The following is a 21,143-nucleotide window of genomic DNA, read 5'->3' as shown; positions in this document are numbered from 1 at the left end:
TGTGTCAACACACATTAACAACCCTAGATCAGGAGTTCTTCTATACAGGATCCCTCCGCTTTGGAAGAAGTGATTGGATAGCCTCCATAACGTGCGTTTCTGAGTGTGGTTTGCCTGCTCTAGATATTCTCCTCTTGCCAAATATTCTTTGATGTCGTGGAACTAGGGTTTTCCATCCTTTTCCTCTTCAACATGAGCACAGTAATCCGGTTGATTGTGGATCCTCACCGGGACGGGATCAATGAAATTCTTATCTGGATGTTGTATCATTGATGAAAAATGGCCAGTGCATCTGCGAACTCATTTTGAATTCTGGGCACATGTTTGAATTCTATCTTTGTGAATCTCTTCATTAACTTCTGCACATGATACAAGTATGGAAGTATCTTGGTGTTCTTCGTAGCCCATTCTCCTTGAACCTGATGTACCAGAAGATCTGAATCACTGATTACCAGTAGTTCTTGTATATTCATATCGATGGCCAGATTGAGCCCCATGATGCAAGCTTCATATTCCGCCATATTGTTGGTGCATAGAAACCTGAGCTTCACGGATACAGGGTAGTGTTGACCTATTTCTGATAACAAAACCGCCCCAATGCCCACTCCTTTGAAATTTGTAGCTCCATCAAAGAACATCCTCCAACCGTCGTAAGCTTCAGTAATGTCCTCTCCTACGAATGATACTTCTTCATCAGGAAAATACATTTTCAAGGGTTCATATTCACCTCGCACATTATTTTCAGCAAGATGGTCTCCCAATGCTTGTCATTTGACCACCTTCTAAGTTACATAGACGATATCAAACTCACTTAACAGTATCTGCCACTTGGCTAACTTCTCGGTCGGCATGAGCTTCTGAAAGATGTACTTCAGAGGGTCTATCCTGGATATGAGGTACGCGGTATGTACACAGAAGTAGTGCCTCAATTTCTAAGCTATCCAGGTCAAAGCACAACAAATGCATTCCAACAGAGAGTATCGTGCTTCGTAAGGTGTGAGCTTCTTACTCAGGTAGTATATGGCTTGCTCCTTTCTCCCTGTCTCGTCATGTTATCCCAAAACACATCTGAAGGCTCCATCTAATACAGATAGATAGAGTAGCAAAGGTCTCCCAGGTTCTGGCAGGACTAGGACTGGTGGTGTGGACAGGTATTCCTTGATTTTGTCGAAAGCTTTCTGACAATCTTCGGTCCAACTCGTTTCAGCATCTTTCCTCAACTTCTTGAAGATGAGTTCACATATAACTGTGGATTGTGCTATGAAGTGACTGATATAGTTGAAACGTCCTAGGAAGCTCATTACGTTCTTTTTGCTCTTTGGTGGTGGTAACTCCTTGATAGCCTTAACTTTAAATGGGTCCAACTCGATCCCTCGGCAGCTGATAATGAATCCCAATAGCTTCCCTACGGGAACCCCAAATGCACATTTTGCGGGGTTTAGTTTTAGATTGTACCATCTTAACCTGTCAAAGAACCTTCTCAAGTCTGTTATGTGATCCGTGGACCTCTTGGATTTGATAATGACATCATCAATATATACCTCTATTTCCTTGTGTATCATATCATGGAAGATAGTTGTTATAGCTCACATATAAGTAGCCCCAGCATTCTTTAGACCAAATGGCATCATCTTGTAGCAGTACACTCCCCATGGTATAATGAAAGTTGTTTTCTCTGCATCTTCTTCATCCATCCAGATCTGGTGATAACCCGCGAAGCAATCTACAAAGGATTGGAGTTCATGCTTGGTGCAATTGTCGATCAGGATATGTATATTTTGCAGTGGAAAGTCATCCTTGGAAGTTGCTCTGTTTAAGTCTCGATAGTCAACACATACTCTGACTTTCCCATATTTCTTTGGAATTGGTACAATGTTGGCTAACCAGGTTGGGTACTCAACTACCCTGAGGACTTTGGCTTTGACCTGCTTAGTGACTTCTTCCTTGATTTTCAGGCTCATGTCTGGTTTGAACTTTTTGAGTTTTTGTTTTACTGGCAGACACATTGGATCGGTAAGCAACTTGTGAGCCACTATGGATGTCCTTAGACCGGTCATGTCATCATATGACCATGCAAAGATATCCTCATATTCCTTCAAGAAACGAATGTACTCCTCCTTCTCTGTCAGTGATAAGTGAATGCTTATGCGAGTGTCTTTGACGGTTTTGGCATCTCACAAATTTACTACTTCGGTTTCGTCCAGGTTGGACTTAGATTTATTCTCAAAGTTCTCAACCTCTCTAACAATTTCCTCAGTTATTTCATTATCTTCATCTGAGTCACTATCCTTATGTTGCGTTGTCTCATTACATGTCATAATCATTGGTTCATCAGGAAAAGTAATAATAACATTGTATAAAGTAAAGTGTGAAAGATAATAATGAATAATAATAGCCATGCATTGATAAAAAATTGAAAATACCTAAAACAAGTACAACTCGATGAATTGAGCAATTATTTTGAAACAAAATGCGTCTTTAAAAAAAATTACTGAAAATATCTGAAATGCCTAGCGTGGCTATAGAAATAAATTTAGGCTAAATGCCAAGCTACCCAGGGACTCGACGGTCCTGGGATGGTGCGACAATCCAATTCTTGAGAACGCTCCTTTCTCCACAGTCTGAATGGTGAGGCCTTCTTCCTCCTCCTCCCCAATTATCGCATTGCAATCCATATCCTCGTCCTCTAGAAACAAATTCCTTAGCCCAGCTAAAGCTTCTTCTTTTGTAGTTCCCCATATTGTATCAGCCTGGTGAAAAGTTTGACCCAAATGTGGCACTGGTTGCTCGAGAGGGTAATAAGGACCACGCCATAAAGGCGACTAATCATCATATTCTTGCCATGCATACTGATATCCGATCCCGAAAGTTGTACCATGACGTTTCAGCTGTATTGGTTTAGTAATGCCCTGGAGATTCTTCCCAAGCCTTTTGTCGGGTTCATACCCAGACCATTCCAATATGCTTTCTATTTTATTACTCCACCATTTGTCTTTCTCAACTGTATTGACATGTTCGATGTGGTGATAAGTTTCCCCTCTTATTCTTCTTCTATTCTTGATAACCGGGATACTTTGACTGGTGTAAATAGGGTTACTCCCATCTCCGTGAATGATCACCTTCTGATGGTTTCATTCGAACTTCACGGCATGGTGTAGTGTGGAAGCCACATCCACAGCGGCATGTATCCAAGGTCGACCCAACAGAAGATTGTATGTAGGTGATATGCTAAGCACTTGGAATTCAACATCGAACCAAGTTGGCCCCATCTGCAGACAAAGATTAATTTCCCTAATCGTGGCCCTTTGAGACCCATCAAAGGCTTTCACGTTCATGTTTCCTGCCCGTATCTCATGGAAATATTTGCCCAATCTTTTTAGAGTAGTCAACGGACAAATGTTGAGGCTTGAACCTCTATCTATTAGGACCCTGGCAATGAATTTTATCTTCAAATTGTACCATGATATGCAACGCTCTATTGTGACTTAACCCTTCAGGCGGTAATTCATCCTTGTGGAAGGTGATCTTGTGACTCTCCAGCACTTTCCCTACTATGTTGGCCATTTCTCCGCATGTGATATTTTTAGGCACATAAGCTTCATTTAAAACCTTCATCAAAGCATTCTTGTGTGCCTCTGAATTTTGCAATAGTGATAAGATGGATATCTAAGCGGGGTTTTGTTCAAATGATCGACAACAGAGTATTCCCTCGTCTTTAGTTTCCTCCAAAGATCATCCAGTCCAGTTTCAACGACATGTTGCTTCGTAGCAGCCTCCTTGCTCGATCCTCCCAAGTGTTCAAGTGTATAGATCCTTCCCGTTCTGGTCATTCCTTGTACAACATTAGATTCTTCCATTTTTGCTTTTCCCTTTCACCTAGCTTTGACAACATAATCCCAAGGTATCGCTTTGGAATTGAAAGGAGGTGTGGTTGATACTGTCACTGTGAAAGGTGTGACCACTTCTACCTTAAATGGAGCAGGTGTGGCTGTAGGAGGGGCTACCTCAACCTCAAATGGAATCGATGCGGTTACCTTAACCTCGAGTGACGACTGCGTCTGCTCCGTAATATGAGTGAGTGTGACTCCAGGTTAAAAGTCATCGCCTTCCCGAATAAGCCCGATTGACCCCTCAGGATCCCATTCTTCATCCGTCTCTATCACACGTACCCCATCACCCTTATGATCTGGGAGAGGGTTGTTGCGGACGTTGGGTGTAGCTTACTTTGCCTGTATGATCTTGCTATCAATCAATGTCTGGATCTTATCTTTCAATGTTCAGCACTCGTCAATGGTGTGCTCCTTCATACTAGAATGATATGCACAGGTTTGTTTTGGGTTGACCCATTGAGATGAGTTCTCCACTGCCACAACAGGAATAAGAGTGACATAACCAGCGACCTTCAACCTTTCATACAGCTGGTCGATGGGTTCAGCAATAGCGGTGTATTGTCTGGGTGGTTCGCGATCAAAGTTAGGCCAGGGTTTCTGGTAATTTGGATGAGTTTGAGGTGAATGATAGTAGGCTGGGTGGGTGTTATAAGTATGATAGGTGGTGGTGGGTTGAGAATATGTGGGAAATGAGGGTTGGTATGTGGGTGGAGGTGTTTGGTATGTGGGTGGAGGTGTTTGGTATGTGAGCGGAGATTTTGGGCCTTGAGCCACCATTACTACCCCCACTTCTCTTTTCTTTGATATACCGCCTGATTGAAATCTTTGTCCGTAGCCTATAGTGCCTCGAAATTTGTCACCATCCCACTTTTGAGACCTTCCTCAATCCTTTCTCCGAGTTTGATGATATCGGAGAACTTGTGATTCTCAATCACTATTAGCCTTTCTTAATACTGTGGGTCATGTGCCCTGACAAAGAACTTATTCATTTGTTCTTCTTCTAGTGCTGGTCTGACCTTGGCTGCTTCTGACCTCCACCGAGTAGCATACTCGCGGAAGGTCTCAGTTGCCTTCTTTTCAAATTCTGGATGTAGAAGACATCTGGTGCATTCTCCGTATTGAACCTGAACCGGTCCATAAAATCTGATGCCATGCTCACCCAATTGGCCCACTTCTTAGGATTCTGGCTTATGTACCAGGACAAGGCATCTCCGGTAAGACTTCTCATGAAGAGCTTCATTCGAATTCTTTTATCTTTTTCGACCCTCACGAGCTTGTCACATTAAGTTCTCAAATGAACCTTGGGATCACCTATTCCATCAAACATTTCGAACTTGGGAGGTTTGTAACCCTCCAGTAGTTCCACGTCCGATTGTATGCATAGATCCTCATAATTCAGACCTTCTACCCCTTTGCCTCCTTTGACACCCTGAACTAGACTTGTCAATTTCTTGAGTTCCTCGGCCATGTTCTTGATGAGCAGGTCCTTATCAGTGGATTCTGGTTTATAGGAGATTGGTTGAGTAGAGTGAGGTACGATTTCCACATATATAAGGTTGTTTTGGTGAGTGCTAGGGACTTAGGTGTAGTGGTGGTCGTTGGTTGAGTTTTGAGGATCGAAAAGGGGTTGTGGTGTGTTCTGAGGAGTGTGATAGGTAGTGGCTTGTGGGTACTAGATTGGTTGATGATGGTGTTGTGGTGGAGTTGGTATTGGAAAAGGATTAGGATTTTGAGGTGGAGTTGCATATTGATGTGGTGGGGGAGGAGGCTGGTTTGGTGTATTTTGGAGAGGTACCGGGTTTTTGGTATTTTGTTGGTTGATGTCGGGGACGTTCAGAGTGAGGATAGGCTTGCTAAGTTGCAGACCTGCTCAAGTTCCTCCTGTAACTCCAGTATCTTTTGTTCCAACCACAAAACCTGGTCATTTGGTGCCGGAGTACTCCGACCGTCTGAAGTTTCCGCGTTCTCCACATTTTCCTTTTGAATACCACTTAAGTCATCCATCTTAGCTTTCCCTTTGCTTCTCATATTACTTGGAGGAGGAGGAGGTGGAGGGCCTCTAGATCTGGTGTGATATGCTGATGATGCCAGTATGTGCGAAGCAACCCTAGGGGTTGGGAATAATAATAAAATAAATAACAAAAGGTAAACAAGTTAGTGAGGATTCTAAAATGTTTGTGGTATTTAAACACATATTACGGGAATGTAAATTCACGTCATAATTTGGGAGCCTCGTTATGCCCGAGGTAGGCCTAGCAACAAATAGATTTGGAGAAATTCAGCGCAATAATTGCCTCATTTCATTAATGTAAAGATAGACGACCCAAAATGACACTAAATAAGATAAGTCACTAATGGCACTTGGCCTTATTACATTTGAAAAGCAAGTAAACATAATCTACTTGGTCCCAGAAGGACCCTCTCCAGGATGGATGGTCTTATCGATCAGTTCCCCCAGTTCGCACAGGTTCAGCAGTAAGAATACCCTTGCCAAATGCCCTCCTTGGTTTCCCTCAGCGTTTTGACAATCGGTAACTCTCTTCCTCATTCTTCCTTCTAATTTCATCAGACTATACTCCAGATATTTCAGCCTTTTGCTGGATTTAACGGCCCTCTCATTCCACTCATTGATCATTTCCATATCGGCCTTATGTTGCTGCATATGCTCGGCTTCAGACTTGCGAATTCTTTTGCGCAATTTGTTATATTTCATATGTGCTTCAGAACTTCATCTATGACCTTGTTTCCTGGACCAACCCTTGGCTCGAATATTCCTGTTATGTCATCCTCTAACCATGACGGGTAAAAATACACATGACCAACATGTTATCGATCTAGCTCGATTGTATACTTTTCCACGATAATTTTCAAATGCCACACGTGCTAAGCTTCACATTTGTATGGGACATCATCATCCTGAAAATCCGCCCTATAGTGACTCATTTTGGCAACTCGCGGTAGGACCTGCCTCCTGCCTGACTGTATCATAACCTTGAGGGGAGCATAAGGGTATATGCCCCTCAACACAATCAATACAAACTATGGAACATCCCTGGATATGATAATGAACTCATCGGAAGGGAACCACTCGAACATCCATTGAACCTGGTCCTCGATCAAATTGTTGAAAAACTACACCCACCCTACAACATTCTCTGGTTGAGCAAACATGTCTGGAATATAGGTCATTCTCTTGGGATGATGGAATGCTATATGATCATTCCATGGCCTTCGCGAAAATTCCTGACGGTATTGACCCTTTTGGAGATGTTCTAGCAGCCAAACTTGTAGCAGCAAATTGCAATCCTCGAAGTATCTGAACCCCTTCTGACAACGTTCCAAGGCTCGATACATATCTGCAATGATCATAGGGACAATGGTATATATCTTCCCCTTGATCTCATCCATCAAAGTTTTCGCCACCATGGCTAGCCTGGTGTGAATTCTGTCCCATTGGATCGGGAACACTAGCATACCCAAAAAACATAGGTTGAACACAAAGACTCTACGGTGGATCCAACCCAAGGAGGTGATGGAGAATTCATCATCGAAAATATGGTAAGACCTACTGTGACCGTATCGTTCATAGAGGAAGTCGAAAGGTATGTAGGAGTTTTTCAAGCACTCCAAGTCATCATTCTTCTTTAACCCCATCATCTTAAGAAATCCCCTAGCGGTGCGATTTTCAGGTACTAGTAAACCAGGGCTATCCCAAGGCAACCCATCAAATCCCCCTATTTCTTCCAAAGAAGGAGTCATTTCTATGTTTCCAAAGCGGAACACAACCCTTTCTTTGTCCCAGAACATGGTGGAAGCTTCGATCAACATTTTGTTTAGCTGGAGGTCCAGCAAAGAAGGCAAATTTCCCAAGACCCTTTTCACATGATTTTGGTCACTTGAAGGAAGAACCCTCCACCAATCTAGCAAAACTGAAGGTATGCTACCGACCATGCCGAACCTGGAGACTTCGTGCCTCATTTTTTGCAAAACAAGATATAGTTAGGCCATTTCCCCCTCCAGGTTCGTCTACTTATACAACAATGATTAGCGCATTGGCACTTATTTCTCCAAATTAATGCACACAATCGTGGTTGCGTCCATTGGGATAATGGAAAACCCAATGGACTTTTGGATGAGGCTTGTCTTAAAGGGTTATTATGTGGACAACATATTAACCCGGTTAGGTTTGACCATGACGCATGTACAATTAATCAGAGTAAGGTTCCTATAGAGGTCTAGACTGGGACCCTCAAGCAAAAAACTTGAGGGGGAAGGCACGGAAACGTAGACTGTACTATTGATCGACTAGTTTTACCGCAGATATGCCTTTTCACATTTAGTGGGTGATATATAGGAAGAGCGCAAACACTCATCAAGCATTGCTATAGGATTGATTACGCACGAGTGGAATATGATGTTGAACATGATTTATGCAATAATAAATAGCATGTTGTCAAGTATTTGCACGTTTAAAAATTATAAATGCGGTATTTAAATAATTGAAAGACAGTTACAAAAAAGAAAAAAAGGAGATAATTCAGTTTCAGGAAATAAAGGAAACCGTAAATGCTTGAGAAATAAGCAATTAAATACAAGTAAAGGGAAAAGGGAAAGGGTGCACATGTATTAACAGAATAGGGCATGCTTAAGACTAATTCAAAAAACGAATTCGTTATGGTAAGAGCCTAAAATATCCCTAGCCGAGTCGCCATGCTGTCGCGCCCCCTTTTTCCTTGCGGAGTCCGGGTTTTGACATTCAGTGGTAACAACTCATTTCCTTTTGGGAATTGGGTACGGAATTTGAAGAGTCATCACCTAACTGATTTAAGGTGCATTAGGGCACCTAAAGCAAGTAACTCATAAAACCAGTTTGCAAAACTAGAGACTTGGGTAAGGGCTCGAAATAACCTTGAGGGGAAGGTGTCAGGCACTCCCGCGGTCCACAACGGTGGGTCCCAGCCGGACTCAAATTATGTGAATTAGTCGTATAAACAGATAAAGCAAATTAGACAAATTGGTATTACATTTAAAACAAGGGGTAAAAGGGGTCCTAGGTTTTTTAGCCTACAGGATCACTTCTGTACAATGCTTGGTAATCGTCCCCAAGTTGGGGTGCTACACATAGCATTAGCACACATGTCATCATATCCTTTTACTACCCAATTACCCTCACCTTAGTGGTTATATAAGCAATGCTAATTAAACATACTCTATGCGCACATTACCCGTCCCTTTCTTGTGGACCTGGAGGTGTTTAGGACCTCTAATTAAGGCAGTTCTAGACTCTTCTAAGGTGTTTAAAAGGGGAAAATCTAAGCGACAGGAAAAGACAAATAGGACATTCACATAAAGAGGAAATTAAAGGCTCACTTTTACCTCCTCACACAAGCAGATAATAGCATGTCTCAAACAACAAGATTTTAGATATTTCCAAGGTTCTAGAGCAGGATATCTATGTAAGCAAACAGAATGTATGTAGCATTGTGTTAAAGTGAGGCAATAGAGACCTAATCAGTTTGCCTACTGATTTTAGGACCTGTTGAATCTGGGTAGTTCACAAATAATAAAGCGTAGTTTTACAGTTTCAATTGTCCTACAGACTTGCCTAAGCGTGTATCAATGATGTCCTATGAACATGGTATCTAGTCGTTAATCAGGAGTGCAGTAAACCAGTAAACAATTTTAAGCAGGAAGTTTGGATCCTGTAGGCATGTTGTCTAGGTGTAATGACTAATTTTAGACTTATAGATATTGGTAGTTAAATGCAGAAATTTGTTTTAAAAATCCTATAGGCATGGCATCTAAATGTAGCAATTAGTTTTGAAACCTTATTGACATACACTTTATCGGCATGTAGAGACTGATTTACAGGCATGGTGTCTCAAATGCAAGATTGGTTTTAAACCCTATAGGCATGACGTCTAAATGAACAAACATTGCGATAACCTATAAGCATGGTATCTAAATAACAGACATTGCAATAACCTATAGGCATGGTTTATAAGTAAACAAATATTGCAATACCTATGGGCATGATATCTAAGTAAACAAATATTGCAATACCTATGGGCATGGTATCTAATGCAAGTAAATAATCCTAAGAACATGATCCCTAATGCAATCAAATAGTCATAATAAACCTAAGGACATGATTTTTACCCAGTTTCCCCACAAAATTATATAAGAATCCCTCCCTTTTACTAATTTTCCCAATATCTGTTTACAAGAATCATTATTACAGACCATATGAATTACAGAAGGAATAGACTATACTATAGGGAGCCTGAATAGAGGCCCAAAGTGAACCTGAAAATTCCAGGCCTTCAAACAGTCCAAAATGCCATAATCTCATAGTGCACCCAGTGGTATCCTGGTGTGTCAAAGTTCCCAAAGGGCCTCAGGGGCCCTGGGCAATGCTCACACTAGAAAATTTTCAAAGCAACCCTTTGTGAGCGAGTTTGGAAAGCCAACTCCAGTGTGTCAAAGTTCAGAGGAGTCTCATGGACTCCTAAGCAATGCTCAAACAGGAGGGGCAAAACCCTAGGTGTTCTAAGAATAGGAGTTGAAAATAGGAGATAATTTTTAAGAAAATAGTTTTGGATTCTCAGGAAGTAAGGAGAAAACAGGGTCATTCAATCATTGTAACTCAAACAAAGGTCCCAACGGTTAAATAGTATACAGAAACAAGATAACTTAGAGTTTCAATTTAGTTTACTAGCTGTCACTAGGTGAGCATACAGTCACGTACAGAGGGATAGCAGAGCTTAAGAGCAATGTTAATTAGAGGCATGTGAGAGGTGAACATAAGATAGAAAGGACATGCTAGTGGAGAAGTAAACAAACATAGGTTCAGTCTATATATAAACAAGTATGCAGACTTGTTGAGAGCAGAAGCATAGGAGTAAACAGGTTGAAAGCAGGATACACATAGGTTCAATTAAATAGAAGTAGACATGCTATTGCAGTAAACACATCGGTTGAACAGAAGAATACAGGCTTATTGTAGTAAACACATAAGTTTGCTTAAGCAAAAGAAAGACATGCTAATTATAAGGAAACATATAGGTCAAATTGAATAGTAGTAAGCATAGAGTCTAACTGATTAGCAGTGAACATGCTGATTGGGAATAATCATGAAGCACAGGAACCTAATAAGATAAGTAGACATGCTGATAATAAGGCACATAGTTGAATTAAATAGCAGTAGACATGCTGAATAAAAAACATACAAGCTTAGAAGAAAGACATGTTGGTTATAAGAAAACACATAGGTTTGATTGAAGGGCAATAGTGGGAGCATAGCAGTTAAGGAAGCAGAAATAGAATGTAAAGCAGGCAGGATTTAACAACCTAGCCTTGGCTTTCAGCCGACTAGACAAGCAATGAACACAAGTAGCAGAGAGAGATAAGAGAAAGTTTATGTGTGTGTATGTGTTTGAACTCTTGTCCGTGTTTAAGAATCAGAATGAGAGTGTATATATAGCACTTAGGGAGATGAAACAAATAAGGTAAAAATGATTTGGAGTTCATAAATAAAGTAGGTAGATATAATCAATTAGTTAATTGGGGCTAATCCCCATTAATTTGCACAAACAGATCCGGGAAGGTTATATTAGTACAAAAGAATCCATTACCAGCCCTGATTGGGGCTTAAATAAGGTAACAAATCATAAATTGACTAATCAGCTGGAATAAAGCAAGCAACGCTAATTATAGGCCATAAATAAGGAAAGTAAGTAAAAATCCCAAAGAATACTGATTTTAACGGGAAAAATTGGTTCAAATCCCAAATAGAAATCAATTAAGTAAAAAAATCCCAAAGAATACTGGTTTTAACAGAAAAATTGTTCAAAACTAAAAATAGAATCGGTCAATACAACTGGTTCACAGAAATAAACATAATAACGAAAAAAATTGAAGAAATCAGTGTCATAGATAGGAACATCTAAGGTTTAAATATATACACGAAAATTAATCAAACATGTAAAGAAACTATTAGTTTACACTATTGAAAGTAAAAAAACCTTTTGAAGAAAACTTGGGATGAACCCTAAATTTCAGAAAATAACGGAATCGAAATAACGTTAGCAAAACAAAAGATTTTTGAGGAAAAAGTACCAAATAGAACTCAGAACACTTCAGATCTACGAGGATCTGAACAGACACAACGGTTATGGAACTAGGGTTTTCCAAAATAGTAGATATGAAGAAAACTCAGTCAGAAACCAAAGATTCGAACTAAAAATAGGAGGAGATCAGTACTCACAAATGAGAATGGCCCTAGACAGGCCTGTAAATGAATTTCGGACAAAGAATCAAGTTGAATCTCCTTGAGATTCTTCAAAGAACCTATGCAATCAACAACCAGAGGATATAGAAGGCCGGGTAGGAGCCGGAGAACATACATAAACTCCATAGACGGGAGTTTCCCGCTGGTGAAGGTGATTAGGGTTAGGGTGAGTTGAGAGAGAATTGAAGAGGTGAGGGAGTCGAAGGCGGTGGAGTGTAACAAAATGAGTAGGGTTAGGGGTCATTTGAGTTAAAAAAAGTTAAGAAGGAATAAGGGTCGTTGATCTCAGAGATCAACGGCCAGTATTGGAAGGGGTCAGGGTCGGGTTAGATTTAATTGGGTTGGGTTTGATTTGAATTGGGCTTGGGTTAATTAAATTGGATTGGGCGGGTCCGATTTTGGGTGTAAATTAGGGGCTATTTGTTAAATACACATTTTACTAAATAAAATAATTATAAAAATAGGTAATTAAAATGATAAAAATAATTTTCTTGCATGAAGGTGATAAAATAATTATTTAATATTATAAAAATATAAAAAGTCATTTTTGTATAGATAATGTAGTTATGCATATGTATGGGCTATTTTTGCAAATTATGCAATTATAGTCTTAAAAATGCAAATGTAATTATAAAAAATGCAATTAAAATATTTGAACACTCATATGAACATAAATGATGAATTTAGATGATTAAATCATCATAAAATAATATGAGGGATAGTTTTGAACATTTATGTAATTAATTAAAAAATGCATAAATAAATGGATTTAGGGCCCTTAAAAATTGTAAAAACACTTGTGCATGTTTGTAAATGCATGTACAATATTTTGAGACTATGTGTGCACATTTAAAAATATATGAGGAAAAAATTGGGTATCAACACACGCCGCATGGGGCGGGGTGGTAGTGGGCTTTGTCAGAGGCCTTGCAATTTGACTAGCAGCAGATTTTGGGCAGCCGCAGCGCACCATGCGCCACCCCATGTGTTGCGGCTGTGGTGATTTCTCAAAGCTTGGATTTTTGCTTTGTTTGTGAAGTTCAGACGTGGTTCTCGACCCCTGAACCAGGTCTCGGCTTAATCCTCGGTGGTTTTACTCAGACTTCAAGCCTCCAAATAACTCAAATTAGCTCCATAACATCTATGTCACTCGGAATCACCCCTACAAGGCATAAAACACGCAATTAGTGCAAAACACTAGCGATTAAAGCTCAAACACAATAAAAGTGCAATAAATTAGAGTGCAATAAGTGACTAAAATACGAGATTATAGACTAACATAAGCTGACCGCCAAAATGACGAAGGACAGGATATCGAACTGGTGGTGGACCTACCCACTAACCTTGGGGGCGCGGATGCTTCTCTACCTCCGGGTTCCGGAGATGCAGCAGCTTAGTCTTTTATTTCCTTTTTTCAAACTTTTGTATTTGTGCCATTTGGCACATTCATTGTAAATAAGAACACTTTTTTTCATATAAGTTTCCCTTTCTACGTACTTTTGTTTGAACATTTGCGCAAGTTTGCTCTTTGCATCTTTTTTGTTTAATTATTTGCGCAAGTTTGCTCTTTGCATCTTTTTTTGTGTAAGTTTTTGTGCAAGTTTTAGTGTTTGCATCTGATCATGCAAGGCTTTGGGTGTATTTTTCCCCGAAAGCATTTGAATTCCAGGAATAAGGTTTTTTGAAATTAACCCTTTAACATGAGGGTTTTCATAAGAGAGGCCCTCTTATGTTTACGGTGCTCTTGAAGAGAATGTCTCCTGTTCATTATGGCACTAGCATTTGAAGTACTTGTTTAACTTTCAAATGATAAGATCAATTCATCGTTCATACAAGAAACAAGATAGAAGTAAAAGGACTTTTCTTTATTCCTTTCATTTTCAAAAGTACATAAGCATTCATTATGCTAAAAAGAAATTGTCATTTTTTGTGGCTAACTTGTACAACTTGTTTCTATGGGGCTAGCCGTGCAGTCCCCGGTCCCGATGATACAACTATATTTACGGGTTTTTTATTTTGGTCAAAGTGGCAGTCGTTGTTGCCATATCCTTATATCATCCCCCTAGTGTTCAAATGCGAATAATGCGAATTTGAACAGTGGAAGTTTTACATCTTCGAGGATTCCACTAGTTAATTGCTAGACAATCTTTTGTTCGGTAACATACTTTACTTCCCCATAGGAATTTATGATATCGAGCCAAAGATTATCTAACAATCCCCCAGTTGCTTGCACTTGTGAACAGTCGGGTAATCTTTGTTTGATAGCGAACTTAACTTCCCGGTAAGAACTTTATAATCGAGCAAAAGACTATCTGACCGCTCCGTAGTGATTCTTTGCTTGTATGCCTTGTCATTGAAAGGCCTTATTGCCGCTGTTGAAACTTCCTTCATAGTATGCTTTCCGTTGTTTCCTCATTAAAAACCTTGCCAGAAAAACTCAATTAGGACAAAAAACGAACGAATGGAAAAAGAGTGCAGCATATACTTTCAGTACAGGTGATGTTCATCAACAATAGTATCTCTCGAGGTGTGCCACATTCTAGTTGCTTGGCAACTTTTTTCCATATTGATTAACTAACTTGTATGACCCTTTCCCGGTGACAGTTAAAACTCGGTAGGGGCCTTCCCATATTGGACCTATCTTTCCCGCATTGAGTTCCCTGGTATTCTGAGTTACTTTCCTTAAAACCATGTCTCATAATTTGAAGTAACAGATGTTGGCCCTTCGATTGTAATATCTCTCTATTCACTGTTTTTGAGTTGACATCCTTATATGTGCCAAGTCCCAGCATTCATCGAGCGGCTCCATATTGACTAACATTGCTTCACTATTTGCTTCTTCATTTAACCAAAAATACCTCATGGTAGGTTCACCTACTTCCATCGGGATCAGGGCCTCTGCCCCGTATACAAGAGAAAAAGGAGTCCCCCCCCCCGGTGCTTGATTTAGATGTTGTTCAGTATGCCTATAGTACACTTGGAACTCTTTGGGCCATTTTCATTTAGCTGCTTATAATATCTTTTTGAGATTTTGTATGATCACTTTGTTCGTTGACTATGCTTGTCCATTTGTGCTCGATGATAAGGTAATAATGTGATCCTCTTGATTTTCAGATCTTCGAAGAATTTTGTGATTTTTGCGCCTATGAATTATGTCCCATTGTTGCAAAGGGTATTTCTTTTGGTATCCCAAATCTGCAAATTCGGTTCTCCCATAAGAAATCTACTACTTCACATTGGTCGATCTTCTGATAAGGACCTTCTTCAACCCACTTAGAAAAAGTCTATTAAAACCAAAAGAAATCTTACCTTACCGAGGGCCAGTGGCAGCGGTCCGACGATATCCATCCCCCACTCATGAATGGACATGATGACAGAACTGAGTGCAATGGTTCTACCGGTTGATGTATCAACGATGCATAGCATTGACATTTATCGCCTTTTTGAACATATGATTTGGCATTTTGTCCATCCAAGGCCAGTAGTATCATGGTCTTATTAATTTCAGTACTAAGGAATCTACGCTCGAGTGGTTCCCGCAGATCCCTTCATGGACTTCTCGCATAAGGTAGTTAGCCTCGGAGGCTCCCAAACATCAGGCCAACGGGCCTTAGAAAGCTTTTCTATGTAATTGATCTCCTTTGAAACTATATCGTGTGGCCTTAGTTCGTAGCACCCGAGATGCCTTAGGATCCTCAGGCAGTTTTCCGTGTTTGAGATAGTCAATAATTTCATTTCTCTAGTACCAGACCAAATTAGTCGCGTTTACATTGCAATAGCTATCCGTGTCCGGAACCGAGTGCATAAGTTGTACGATTGTACCAGAGTCTGATCCTTACATTTTCGTAGACGAGCCAAGGTTAGCTAGTGTGTATGCTTCTATATTTTGTTCCCACGGGATATGCGCATCCCCCACTCATGAATGGCCATGGTGACAGAACTGAGTGTAATGTCTCTACCAGTTGATGTACCAACGATGCATAGCATTGACATTTATCGCATTTTTAAACATATGTTTTGGCGTCTTGTTCCATCCGGGGCCAATAGTATCATGCCCTTATTAATTTCAGTACTAAGGAATCTACGCTCTAGTGGTTCCCACAGATCCTTTCATGGACTTCTCGCATAAGGTAGTTAGCCTCGGAGGCTCCCAAACATCTCGCCAACGGGCCTTAGAAAGATTTTCTGTATAATTGACCTCCTTTGAAACTATATCGTGTGGCCTTAGTTCATAGCGCTCGAGATGCCTTAGGATCCTCAGGCATTTTTTCGTGTTTGAGATAGTCAATAATTTCGTTTCTCCAGTACCAGACCAAATTAGTCACGTTTACGTCACAATAGCTATCTGCGTCCCGAACCGAGTGCATAAGTTGTACGATCGTACCAGAGTCTAATCCTTACATTTTCGTAGACGAGCCAAGGATAGCTAGTGTGTCTGCTTCTATATTTTGTTCCCATGGGATATGTGTGATTGACCACTCTCAGAACCGACCTAGTAGAGTCTGAACCTACATTACGTATTGTTGCATGTGTTTCTCCTTGGCTTCGAAGATCCCGTAGACCTGATTAACCACTTGCTGGGAATCACATTTGATTTCTATGACCTCAGAGTCTAGTCCCCGGACTAATTCGAGCCATGCAATCAAAGCTTCATACTCCACCTTATTGTTAATTGTGGGACCATTCTTATGGCCTGCCTTAGGGTTTCCCTCGGGAGTATGGTTTGTTCTATGCCGAGCCCGGACCCTTTTTTGTTGGAAGCGCCATTCGTGAATAGGGTCCAAACTCCTGATGTTGATTCTGACACCATCACTGCTTCTTTGCTTGTCAAAGGTAACAGTCTCGGACTAAAATCAGCCACAAAGTAGGCTAAAACTAGTGACTTAATCAAAGTCCTAGGTTTATATTCTATGTCAAATTCACTCATTTCAACGGCCTATTTGGCCAGCCTATCCGAAAGCTCGGGTTTATGAAGGATATTCCACAAGGGGAAAGGTGGTCACCAAAGCTATCAGATGACATTGGAAATAAGGCCTTAGTTTTCAAGCGGCAATTACTAGAGTTAAGGTCAATTTTTCCAGTTGTGGTTAGCGAGTTTAGTCCCTCGTTGACCAATAATTTTTGCCTTCTTCCAATTTTGATAGTAACGGAGGGCTCGACAAATACCTTTTTAAATCCCTCAAATCCTGTTGAAATTCCAGGATTCATTCGAAGTTGTTCTTATTTTTGAGAAGCGAGAAGAAATGATGGAAATTCTCCGAAGGCTGGGAAATGAATTCGATCAAAGCAATCAATCTCCCCTTATCCTTTTAAACTCTTTTACGCTCGATGACTAGTCTGGGATGTCTTTGATGGCCTTGTTTTTATCGGGGTTAACCTCGATCCCCCTTTGTGACGCCAGGAATCATTAGAACTTACCGGAGCTGACCCCGAACGCACACTTCTCGGGGTTAAGCTTCATGTTGTGCTTCTTTAAGATGTCAAAAGTTTCTTGCTAGTGTTTGAGATGATCACCTGCGTTCAAACATTTAACAAGCATATTATCTATGTAAACTTCCTTGATTTTCCCTATTTATTTTTTTAAACATCTTGTTCATGAGTCGTTGAAAAGTGCTCCGATGTTCTTTATTGAAGAAGTTGATCATGATAAGGATAAGTTTGAATTAGATAAGAATAGTTAGAATGTATTGTAGAGTTAGAACTCTAACCCAATGTAATAGTTATACAAGTAGTAGAACTCTAAGTTCACTAGTTGTAGTTGTGACTTGTCTAAATTCAGTCACTTATGGCTTTGTAATACATCTGAAATACACGATTCTTCAATACAATTTTCCTCTCAATCGTGTGATTTTCTACATGGTATCAGAGCCAGGTTGAAGCTATGCTACCCACACGATCAAACATGGCCATAACAACACCCTCAACCTCTCTGTGTCTGTCACCTGCTTCCCTGCACCATCTAATTGCCTCTTGTCCAGTTAAGTTGAACCCATCAAACTATTTGATCTGGAGGACACAATTACTCCAGTTGATTCAGGTGACAAACTTGATCAAGGAAGGCAAGCCAGACACAAGCAGTTCATTTGCTTCTGATGGTGCAGACAAGATAGTCGACTGGGAGGAAAAAGATGTGCTCCTAAGGAGTTGGATCTCTACTACAATGACTGAGGAAAGCATGTACCTCATAGTGGGATGCTCAACTACCAAGGAAATGTGGGAATGTCTGGAGGAAGCATACCTGTAGGCAACCAAAAATAAGGAATTTCAGCTTAAGCAACAGCTGCAGAACATCAAGCTAGGAACCAAAAAGCTTGATGAATACTTGAAGGAATTCAAAGGCATATGTGATGGCCTCTCAGCCATACACAAGCTTGTTGATGAAGACAACAAAGTAATCAACTTTGCTAGAGGACTTGGCCAAAAGTTCAAAACTTTTAGGTCTGTCATGCTGGGAAAGGCCCCATATCCTACACTGAACCAGTTTGTTAATGCCCTTAGAGGTTTTGACATGAGAGAAGATGAAGAGGAAGTGGTTCAACAAGGCTACAACATGGCCTTTGCTGCTCAAAGAGGAAGAGGTCGTGGAGGTTATTCTAACAGAAGAGGAAACTCAAACTTCTCCTTAAGAGGAAGAGGTTTCAGACCTGTAGGACAAGGCAGCAATAAGAATAATCAAACTAATCAGAACACTGTCAATTCAAGATCACAACAGGGCAAGGAAAATTGTCAAATATGTGGAAGAAACAATCACACAGCCCGAAAATGCTTCTACAGGTGGGACTATTCCTACCAAGCTACAGAGGATCTGCCACAGACTTTTTCTGCTGTTAATCTCCAGAACACATAGGCTGAAGATGAAACTATGTATGTTGACTCTAGTGCAAGCAGCCACATAACCAATTCAACAAGTAATCTATCAAACCTTCAACCTTATAATGGTTATGATAAGATAATATTTGGGGATGACTCTAAACTTGACATCACACATATTGGAAATACAATAAAATCTGGACTTAAAGTAAAGGAAATCCTTGTCCCTAAGATTAAGAAGAAACTGCTATCAGTTAGTAAACTTGCTGAGGACAATTTTTGTACATTTCAGTTTGATGAGTCTGATTTTGTTGTAAAGGACAAGAGCTCAGGGGACTTCTGGCCAAGGGATCTAAGAAAAATGATCTATATGCACTGGAAGACAATAATTTTTATTCCTTATCTGCATCAAAAGAGTGGAAGAATACAGATAGTATTTGGCATGCTAGATTAGATCACCCTAGCTTAAAGTCCTTAAAGATTCTTAGTAGTAACAAGTGTATTGATGTCAAGTACTGGAATAAAGTTCCTACTGTTTGTGTTAGTTGTTAGTGAGGAAAAGTATGTAAGCTTCCATTTGAATTGAGAAATAAGATTGAAAAAGAGCCTTTATTTAAAATTCATTGTGATATTTGGGGTCCAGCTCCTATTGAACCATCTCAGCACATGAGATACTATGTAGAGTTTGTTGATGATTGTACCAGATATACTTGGTTCTATCCACTAGGAAGAAAATCTGAATTCTATGATATTTTTGTTAAGTTTCAAAAGATGGTTGAGAAACAATTCACAAAGACTATTAAGATCTTTCAGTGTGATGGAGGTGGTGAAGTTAATAGCACTGCATTTGTTGAACAGATAACTGTGGTATTATTAGACATACATCATGTCCTCACACACCTGAGCAGAATGGAGTCTCTGCGAGGAAACACAGACATATAGTAGAAACTGGTCTGACCTTGTTGTTCCATGCAAAGCTGCCACAGTTTCTTTGGATAGAAGCCTTCTTGACAGTTGTATTCTTAATTAATAGAATGCCTTCATCAGTGTTACAAATGGTAACTCCATTCTTTAAGCTCTTTGGAGAGCATCCAGATTATAATAGCTTAAAGGTTTTTGGATGCAGATGTTTTCCCTACTTGAAAGGAAAAATAAAATTCTCTCCAAAGACCTATCCTTGTGTGTTTATTGGGTACAGTAGTCTTCACAAATGCTATAGGTGCTATCACCCACCTACCAGAAAAGTGTTTGTCTCAAGACATGTGGTCTTTGATGAGCACACATTGCCTTATGTGCAACCAGATGCACCACTAGACAGTTCCAATGATTCTATTCACCTTGCTACCTTTTATGAGTTTTTCTCTAGGTTGCAGGACTCCTCAAGCCTAGATGTGCACCCTTCTAATTTATGGGAAGTGTTGAATGGCTCATCATTAATTAGTGTAGGTGATCAGCCTACAGCTGATGTGAATGTACCATCACCTAGTGACCAGCTCACCCTTGACTCTCCAGTTGATGCTCTTGATGAGGTTGCTGAGCCTGCACCCACAACTGATCACAATGCTGCTGAGCCTGCTGATCACATTGCTGAGTCTGTTGAATTTTCTTTAGTAGTAGTTCCTACAGGAACAAATTATCTCATGACTGCTGAGAGTGAAGAACCAAACAGCTCAGCTCAAGAAAATGTACCTCCTGACCCTAATGTATTTTTAGTTTATAATCCATAGGGAATTCAACTTGAAGTCGACTTGTCTCATTGGTTTAATACTAAACCTAACACACAAGCTACACCAATACAACCTACACCAACTGATGATGTAGAACCAACAGAGCACACATCAAATGCACAAAGTCATCACATGGTCACACGACAGAAATCAAAATACATGCCAGTGAGACACATGTTTCTAGTAGCAGCTAAGGAGCCACAGACTATAAAAGAGGCACTTAGCTCACCAGAATAGCTTACAACTATGCAAGAGGAGATAGATGTACTTCACCAAAACAAGACTTGGATGTTGGTACCTAAATCACCTGGTATGAATATAGTTGGCTCTAGGTGGGTATTTAAAACCAAAGTAAAGGCTGATGGATCCATTGACAGGTACATGGCAAGACTAGTTGCCAAAGGTTATTCACAGCTTGAAAGAGTA

At 40.2% G+C, this 21,143-nt stretch overlaps 1 protein-coding gene across 1 annotated transcript; it reads right to left on the bottom strand.

The window, feature by feature from the left end:
• Positions 1-266: 266 nt before the first annotated feature.
• Positions 267-707, bottom strand: LOC138879747 (uncharacterized). The gene has a single exon (XM_070159381.1). It carries the CDS (start codon positions 705-707, stop codon positions 267-269), a length of 441 nt encoding a protein of 146 aa, XP_070015482.1.
• Between the last annotated feature and the right edge of the window lie 20,436 nt (positions 708-21,143).

Source organism: Nicotiana sylvestris, chromosome 10, assembly GCF_000393655.2.
Source record: "Nicotiana sylvestris chromosome 10, ASM39365v2, whole genome shotgun sequence".
Lineage (NCBI taxonomy): Eukaryota > Viridiplantae > Streptophyta > Magnoliopsida > Solanales > Solanaceae > Nicotiana > Nicotiana sylvestris.
The sequence above is the reverse complement of the archived record's forward strand: the minus strand, read 5'-3'. Positions and strand labels throughout refer to the sequence as shown.

Coding starts and splice junctions, on each gene's coding strand:
- LOC138879747 (XM_070159381.1), bottom strand. CDS start 707: ATGTATTTTCCTGATGAAGAAGTATCATTCGTAGGAGAGGACATTACT.